Source organism: Asparagus officinalis, chromosome 9 (assembly GCF_001876935.1).
Source record: "Asparagus officinalis chromosome 9, Aspof.V1, whole genome shotgun sequence".
In the NCBI taxonomy this organism is placed as follows: domain Eukaryota; kingdom Viridiplantae; phylum Streptophyta; class Magnoliopsida; order Asparagales; family Asparagaceae; genus Asparagus; species Asparagus officinalis.
In genome coordinates, this window is record NC_033802.1 from 7,221,203 (window position 1) to 7,230,681 (window position 9,479).

The following is a 9,479-nucleotide window of genomic DNA, read 5'->3' on the forward strand; positions in this document are numbered from 1 at the left end:
TAACAAAATATATATATAAGATGTACAAACAAACATTAGATAAATAAACAAATCAATTATTAAAAAAGTATTCGTTTTGTTTTAAATGATGTTTCTAGTAGAATCTAAAGGAAAATTTGTGATCTTGATTTTTCAAAATACCATTTCCACCCTATCCCAATCTAGACCACATTTGACTTTGAGTCCATGGTAAACTGGTCCTACCTCTAAACTAAAGAATAGGCGCAATTCCTACAATTGAGATACAGAAAAGTATTAGTGTAAATTACCTATTCACCTAGAACGAACATAAGTTTTTGGCAATTAGGTTGAGAGTGATCGGTTTGGTCAGTTCCGTGTAAATACTTTTTAACCAAACCGCACCAAAGTTTTTCTAAAACCGAACGAACGGCCAAAATTTGATCGGTTCGGTCAGTTCAATCATTTGCACCAAACATTGCTCACCCTGGCTTCATATATTCTTCTCTTTCTTCTTCTACTATGATCTAAATGAGCCTCCTCCTCCTTTTCGTAAATGTAAATTTGGTATGTTAGTGTATATATAAACCAGCAAATTAAGTCAACTAAACATACTGATTTATAGATTGTTAAGTCTGAGTGGCATTTGATCCCCCAGGGGGGTGGGGGGGTGGGGACGGACCCTAGTGACCCTTTTATTTATAAAGTGGCATGATCTGGTAAATAACGTCAAGCAGATGCTTAGAGGGAGCAAAGTCCTTGAGATTTGTGAATGTCATGTTACTTAGTGCTTCTAATTGCAAGCAATCGCTTTTCATGGCAATAGGATATAATAAAGGTAATTGGTGAATCAATATAAAATAACAAGCCTCTGTTTTGTTGACAAAAAGATATTAGTCATCTATGCAACTACTATATATATGAAAAACTTACTAGTACAGTCAAAGTACAAATAGAAGGAAATGGACATTTTGTCTTTTCCTATGTTGTTTTTATATTAGATTAAGTGAAAATTGCATCTGAATAATTAACGCAAAATATATTTTAGATGTTTTTCTTTATGCTTTTGAACCTAGATAGAAATATGTTAATTTTTACTCATTAAGATTTTTTTATATTATCCATGCCTTAAATATAAGCAGTTGGGGGGAGAAAGAAAACTAACAGAAACATCAGAGGTGGAAAGTAATTGGAAAAAGGTGATGAAAATATGTTTTGGTAGACAAATGTCACTCTTGGAAAGCTTGAAAGGGCTAAATATAATTTACCCTATTTTTTTTTTTATATATAAGAGACTCCATTTCATTTACATATCCATATACTTTATTCAATAGACCAGCTCCTTCAGTCTTTCTGAAAATTTTCCATTTCTAACGGAGCCCACAGTCATACTGCGTGTGGCTGAACCTGCCACCCAATATTTTAGAGAATATGACGAAGAATATGAACCTCTTGAGCCACGAGGCACAAAGCAGTGACCCCGAGAGAAAGGATTTGGTCGATAATATCACTACTCTCCAACGTCTCTCTCTTGCGTATCTTCTCAACGCCCCTCCAACTCTCTCCAGCATCTCTTGGTCGCTTGCTCTGCATCCTGACAGGCCAACTGGCATTTCTCGAGACAGGCATCTTGCGAGCACCACCGCATCTTCGAGCGCGGAGCAGCCTCCCTGGGCCATCGACGGATCCATCTGGTGCGTAGCGTCGCCAGCCACCGTCATTGTCCCTTTTGAAATATCGCTGAAAGCCAAATGCCATGGAGCATGATACCTGATAGGGTGCAGGGACAACGTCTTGATATCACAATGCTTCACCATCTCAATCACCCGTGCAGGGTAATCCCTGAGTGCCTCTGTTGTTCGATCCCTCACGAGTCTGAGATCGTCTCTGGTTTCTAAATCTGGCATTCGTATTTCACACCCTTTAGAATCAAACTCAAAACTTTGCGTTAATAATGTCAGAATGAGAGAATACCTTTCGGGTTGAATTCTTGCGTTACAAACCAGAAAACTGACTTCTCATCCGCTGGAATCCTTCCTACGAGGAGTTTGTCACCCCACACGTGTAGGAAACTATTGGAGAGGCCGTGTCCATTTGGATAACTTGTTAGTCCTTGTACCACTTGTGTTTGAAGGAGGTTTTGGGGTTTTAGTCCTAATGTTCTCGCTACGATCGAGTTTGAGCCATCACATCCTATCAGAACCTGAAAATTTTATGAATATAACAAATGACATCCTATCAGAACCTGACAAATTTATGCATATAACAAATGACATCGATTTTTTTTTTCGGATCCAGTTTTCTAGTACACGCAACTTCGAGTTTTTTATTTACCTTAGTTTTCAGGATGCGACCATCTGCAACATGAACAATGGGGAAAGAGGTAGTAGGATCAGTTTCAATTGCTACAACTCGACACCCAAATCTGATCGATTCTGCAGGCAGACTGTTAGCCAAGGTGTCGATGAGATCTCTTCTTTTAACACATCGAAGCCCTTCTTCACTAAAACATGAAAGTAGATGGAAATATTTACTAATATACAATTGTATGCACATAATAATGAAAATGATAGTTTCAGATTGTGAAAAACACATGAAGATTTTTTTAAGGGAAAATTGTGTCCAGGCCCCAAAAGTGGTAACTTCATGTGACAAGCCCCCTCGTATTTCGGCCCATGTGTATTAGCCCCAAAAAGTGAAGACTAATGTTTTAAGCCCCCTCCATGTCAGCGTTGTACAAAAGCAGATTGTATTTTTTCAAAAAAGGCGATACTGCCCTTCTCCTTCTTCCCCAGACGAGGCGCCGTCCCTTAACAGTAGACACTCCTCTTTAATGCGATAAGATGGAAGAAATGGAGGGAAATTTCTCGCCTTTTTTCCCATCATGAGCTATAACTATTTAGTTATCCATTACTTCTCCTCAGACCAAAATTCTCTCCTTTACTCGCGCCATTAATCTTACCTTCTCTTCAAAATGGCTGAGAAGGACATCATTTGCATTGTCTCTTCGGGGTACAAAGCGGTATTTTTGAAGATTAACTCCTCAACCACCATCCTGGATCTCAAATTTGATGTGGCAGAGAGGTTAGGTATTCCATATGAGTCATTAATTCTGTCATACGAAGATGAAACAGCTGGAAGCTTGAAATTTCCTATTGAGAACGAGGGGGACATGATGTCTATGGTGGAGCATTGCCACAATCTTGGACTGAAAGAGGTTCACATGAAAGCTGATGATTTGCAGAATATACACTGCAATGAGCGAGTCCAACCTTGCAAAGAGCAAGTCCCACAAGACATGTAGGTTAACTGCGAAGTAAACGAACGCTAGTGCTAATCGTCTTCTTTTTGTCTATGTTGAATGTTAAACTGGATTTCAGATGCATTTCAACAATATGTTAGTTGTAATCGTTGACCTGTTAGTTCTAATCAACGTGTTGTTGCTGAACGGGTTTTTGTTAGTTCTAATGGCTATTTTGTTAGTTCTAATCGCTATTTTGTTAGTTCTAATCGCTATTTTGTTAGTTCTAATGGCTATTTTGTTAGTTATAATCGCTATTTTATTAGTTCTACACGATTGCATGCATCTTAGTTCTTAGTTCTACACGAATGCATGCATGTTAGTTCTATTAATACATATAGGGGTTTCTGTTAGTTCTAGTAGCTATTTTGTTACTTCTACACGATTGTATGTTAGTTCTATCACCAGTTCCATATGGGGTAGAGCTACTCTAAAGCGTGTTAGACCTATCAACACTTTTATTTGTGTAGTTTATGATTAACTATTTTCCTGTTGTTAATATTTGTAGCGCTTCCAGAAGTCTAAACTCGAAAAGTATAGACTGTGGCCCACCGGAGTTGTCGTCCACAACTGTTGCAGATAAGACTCCCAATGACATTCCTTCAAGAGATAATGTTATGATGATTGATGACATGATTAGCAGATCTGAGAGGATTCTTGCTTGGTGGCACACTGCGTTAACTGGGGAGGGGCAACGTTTTGAAAGTGCGAAGGAGTTAAGATTGGCCTTGCTATACTACTCCATGGCCAAAAAATTCGAATATGAGTTTGTGAAGAATGAACCAAAGCGTATTCGAGTTTTTTGCCGGTTTAAGGTAGCCAAAAATTGCCCATGGATGTTATTTGCCTCTCCGCCGAAAAATGATAATAGACTTGAAATAAAAAGGTTCGTGGACATTCACAACTGTGGACAACATGCCAATAATGCAGGTCAATCTAGAGCCTCTCGTCATTTCATTGCTACCCAATTACAACCCACGTTGAAGGTACGTCCGGATATACGACCTATTGACGTTCAGAAGGAGTTTCTAAGTTCATATGGGATTAGGGTTGAATATAGTAAGATTTGGTGGGGTAAAGAAAGAGCTCAAGGGCGATTATATGGTGATACTTATGAGTCCTACGATCAATTGAGATGGTAAATCAGAAGATCATATATACACAAGTTGCTGTTGTTTTCATTTATATGACGCTATAAGTCTCATAACTTTATAATGTTGAAACTAACGCTTAATCTTCAATTATCTAGGTATGTAGACGAGGTTAAGAAGACAAATCCGGGAAGCTACATTCATGTTGAACAAGACGAGGGTAGGTTTACAAGGATATTCATCTGCTATGCGGCCTGCATAAATGGTTTTTTACAAGGTTGCAGACCACTTATATTTTTGGATGGAACCTTTCTGAAAGATCGATTCAAAGGTATACTATTAAGCGCCGTGGCATATGATGGCAATCAGGGGATATTTCCATTGGCCTATTGTATCTGCGATCAAGAAAATAATGTTAACTGGAAGTGGTTCCTACAAGGTTAGTTCCAACATTATACATGATGATGCCAACAAAAATAGAACTAACACACCACAATCAAGAACTAACAAGAGAAATAATAGAACTAACACAACAGACAATAGAACTAACAAGACAGACAATAGAACTAACACTATCAATAACAGAACTAACACAACAGACAATAGAACTAACAAAAGAAATAATAGAACTAACACAACAGACAATAGAACTAATAAGAGAAATAATAGAACTAACACAATGAACAATAGAACTAACGGGCAAAATATTAGAACTGACACGACAAAGAGAAATAATAGAACTAACACAATGAACAATAGAACTAACGGGCAAAATATTAGAACTGACACGACACCTGACAGAACTAACACTTCAGAAATCTAGTTCTAATATCGCTATTATAATTCTATCTCCTTCGTAGTTAACTTTAAGGGCTGTTAACCAATACTCTTTTTGTAGGTCTGTGGTCCATTCTCTATGAAAGGGCAGATCCATACAACCATCCACATAAGCTAGTGATAATTTCAGATGCGGATAAAGGGATCAGAGAAGCAGTTAGAGAATTTTTTTCCCGGTTCTATACACTCTCGCTGTGTGCTGCATCTGGTCGAGAACTTCAGAACAAAGTTGAAGGATTTGGGATTCAAGTCAAAGGATTCTCAGATCTTGGGTAATCTACTGCAATCTGCCTGTTACAAATATACTAGAGCAGAATGGAATGATTATATGGACGACATCAGACTAATTGACGAGCGTGCATACAATATTGTGATGAACTATGCTCCAGAAAACTAGGCCAATGCGTTTTCTCCTGGAGTTAGGCAAGTAATATTTCATTTGATTACCTTACATATAACTAATAGAAGTAGATAGAACTAACACTGTCTATGTTTAGATATGGTCACGTTACATCAAATGTTGCAGAGTCATTCAAAAATTGATTCATGAGGCAAGGCTTCTACGGATACTCCAACTGATAGAGCATATTCGTAAACAGATCATGGTGCGCATGAATGAGCGACGAGTCATGGCTGAAAGTTGGAATCAAGTTCTTTGCCCCAAAGCTGAAATTGCCCTCAAGGAGAACATGGACAATGGACGCCCGTTGGAGGTTCGTCAGTCCCACACAGGCTTATTTGAAGTACAATCCCATAGATCTTGTCAAGTGGATCTAGACAATAAAACATGCACTTGCCGTGGGTGGGATGTAACCCGTGTCCCTTGCAAACATGCATGCGCAAGCATTATGTTTATGAAAAGGGATGTCTACCAATTCTGTGACTGGTTTATGACGGTTGACGCCTTTAAAAGGAGCTACGAGCCTATCATCTACCCTATACCTGACTACGAGAAACGCAGCGTGCCAAGGGATGAGATACAGATCCTACCTTCAATTACAACGAAAAGGAAAAGGAGAAATAAGACCAGGCGAATCAACAACAGAACTGTTTACACCCGGCCAGTTAAATGTTCTCGGTGTCATCTGGAAGGGCATAATCGTAAAACCTGTAATGAAACCATCGCTGACTAAGTGTGATTGAAATGAAACTAGCGATGACTAAGTGTGTTTTGAAATAAAACTATCGCGGACTATCGTAAAACATGTAATGAAAATAGATCTGACTATTGTCTGATTTGCTAGCACACTTCTAAAAATAGATCTAACATGGTATTTTTGAGATGAACTGAATTTACATCATGTGTACTCATCTACAACTGGTATTTTTGAGATGAACTGAATTTACGCAAAATTAGGTCGATTTCCCAGATTCTCGATAACATAGAACATACTGTTTTTCGGGGGAGGGTTGGATGGTACGCTCGGCCGTCGAGGGTCGTCTTTTGCTGTCTCGACGTGCTATCGCCTCCTTTTGCATCTCCATTAGGGTTTGCGTCGCCTCCTCCGCGCTTTCAAGCCCAGACGATACGTCTTGGCCCTTCGAGGCGCGTCGGTGGTCGACCTCGAAATCGGAAAATGATCCTTCCCTGGACGACATGATTCAGGCGAAAACCCTAAAACTGTTGAACGGCGGTGAGAAATTGGACACAATCTCGAGTTTCTGAGACAACGAAGAGGTGGAAGAGAGAGAGAGAGAGAGAGAGAGAGAGAGAGAGAGAGAGAGAGTACTTGAATAAGGATGGGGCGCGTTAACCGAGTTCAGTCCCATCAGAAGGGCACGAGTGTAACTTCCGCCTTTGTTTTTCTGAAAAAGAGTAGTTAGGGGTCCCATAACAAATACTGTGCGTATTTGGGGCTAATACACATGGGCCGAAATACGAGGGGGTTTGTCACATGAAGTTCCCACTTTTGGGGCCTGGACACAATTTTCCCTTTTTTTTAATTATCTACTTGCATGGTATTTTTTGTCACTACACCAAATAATAATATAAAGGTACATTATTTGACCTGATTGGTATTACTTCTGTCCCATCCTTGCGTACCCATTCATTATGAAACCTGAATACAAAAAGGTTAAAATTTTATGGATCTTGCAAATTGAGAATTATAGAAAACCATGATCTGCATGTACCTATCTGTATTTGTATGTAATTGTTAAAGTAAGAGAGAGAGAATCTTGGGTAAATTTCCCTTGAATTGAATATTGAGTATGCACATATATTTATACAAGTAGAGGAGTGTGAGGTTTGTTCTCCCAAGCAATGTGGGACTAAAACCCACTACAATACACTATTATCAACAGCCCCCTTCAAACTCATGTTGGATCAAACAAAGTGAGTTTGCGTACAAGAAACTGGAACCGATGAACAGGTAAGGCCTTTGTAAAGAAATCTGCAAGCTCGTCAGCGGATGAAACATGAGGAAGTAGAATTGTCTTGTCCTTGATAACTTGGTGACAGACAAAATGAGCGTCGATCTCAATATGTTTGGTCCTTTCATGAAATACTGGATTATTAGCAATCTGGATGACACTCTTATTATCACAGTAGAGAGGAGTAGGAGTCGTAACAGAAATATCGAAATCACTGAGAAGGCGACGAAGATGAATAATCTCTTTAGCTGTTGTGGACATTGCACGATACTCTGCCTCAGTACTGGAAAGAGCAATAACATCTTGTTTCTTACTTCGCCAGGAAATAAGGGAATCACCAAGAAATATACAATAACCTGTGGTAGACTTTCTGGTAGTTGGATCATCGGCCCAATCAGCATCAGAATATGCACAAAGCTCTAACTTAGATGTAGCAGGAAACAAAAAAGAGCGAGTGCTAGTACCCGAAGGTACCGAAGAATCCGTAATAAGACAGCATAGTGTACAGAACGTGGAGCACTAACAAATTGACTGACAATACCAACAGCATGAGAGATATCTGGTCGAGAGATGCACAAATAGACCAACTGACCAACAAGATGTCGATATCGGGTAGGATCAGATAGAGGCTCACCGTCAGTAGAGCAAAGTTTGACATTCTGCTGGAGTGGAGTATCGACAGTTGTATTATCAGTTAACTCAGCTTGATTTAGAATATCTGAGAGATACTTCTGTTGAGACAGTAATACACCCCGCGGGCCTTGAGAAATTTCTAGACCAAGGAAATACCGAAGAGATCCAAGATCCTTCATGTGGAACTGTTGTTGCAACTGAGATTTTGCGTATTGTATACCTACCATATCATCACCTGTAATGATCATATCATCTACATAGATGAATAATAAAACTCTGCCGCGCGATGTAGTGCGAACAAACAGAGAAGCATCTTGATGACTTTCTATAAAGCCCGCTTTGAGCACAACATCGCGAAAACACTCAAACCAAGCGCGGGGTGCCTGTTTGAGACCATAAACAGCACGACGAAGGAGACATACATGTCCCGGAGGAATATTTGACCCTGGAGGCGGTTGCATATATACGGTCTTTGATAAAGAGCCTTGAAGAAAAGCATTTTTGACATCCATCTGGTATAAGGGCCAACGATGAGCAGCAGCGGCCGCAAGGAGAGTACGAACAGTGGGCATCTGAGCAACAGAAGCAAATGTCTCCTCATAATCAATACCTTATTGCTGAGTAAAACCTCAAGCCACTAAACGAGCTTTTCGATGTTCAATGGTGCCATCAGGACGAAACTTGACCTTATAAACCCATTTACTGCCAACAAGAGAGATCCCAGGAGGACAGGGAACAACATCCCAGGTATGAGTTTGCTGAAAGGCTTAAAATTCCTCAGCCATAGCCTGTCGCCACTCTGGAATTTGAACTGCCTCTTGGAAGGACTTTGGCTCAACAATAGTGTAGGCTGTTAAAAAATCACAATAAATAGCTGATCCCCATCAAAACATCGATGATGAAAGTTACACTCTGACGACTTCCAGAAGGTTACAATTTGAAGACTTTCACACAGACTGATGAAGGTTACAATCTGACGACCTTCGCAACAACTGATGAAAGCTCTAATCAACAGCCTTCACAATCAACATCGAGAGTTACAATCTGACGACTCTCACATATCAAAGAGCTAAAGCAAAGATTACAAAACGACGATCTTTGCAACGCTCTGACAGAAAGAGACTACACGTGGAAGTCCTCCCCGCGTACCAGCTTGAAGATACACCGCGTTCATAGCCACGAACGCAGCTCAGATGTAGTTTCCAATGCTGCCAGCGTAGCTTCCAAATCGCCGCAAACACAGCTCAAGCGCAACCTCCAACGCTGCCAACGCAGCTTCCAAATCG

At 40.0% G+C, this 9,479-nt stretch overlaps 2 protein-coding genes across 2 annotated transcripts; one reads left to right on the plus strand and one right to left on the minus strand.

The window, feature by feature from the left end:
* Window positions 1,314–2,841, minus strand: LOC109823137 (FAD-dependent urate hydroxylase-like). The gene is made up of 4 exons (XM_020389423.1): window positions 2,732–2,841; window positions 2,293–2,461; window positions 1,933–2,161; window positions 1,314–1,858 (listed from the first exon to the last, which is right to left on the minus strand). Exons 1-4 carry the CDS (start codon window positions 2,839–2,841, stop codon window positions 1,329–1,331), a joined length of 1,038 nt encoding a protein of 345 aa, XP_020245012.1. The 3' UTR covers window positions 1,314–1,328.
* Window positions 2,933–5,463, plus strand: LOC109823138. Its single transcript, XM_020389424.1, has 4 exons — window positions 2,933–3,258; window positions 3,768–4,397; window positions 4,509–4,789; window positions 5,249–5,463. Exons 1-4 carry the CDS (start codon window positions 2,933–2,935, stop codon window positions 5,461–5,463), a joined length of 1,452 nt encoding a protein of 483 aa, XP_020245013.1.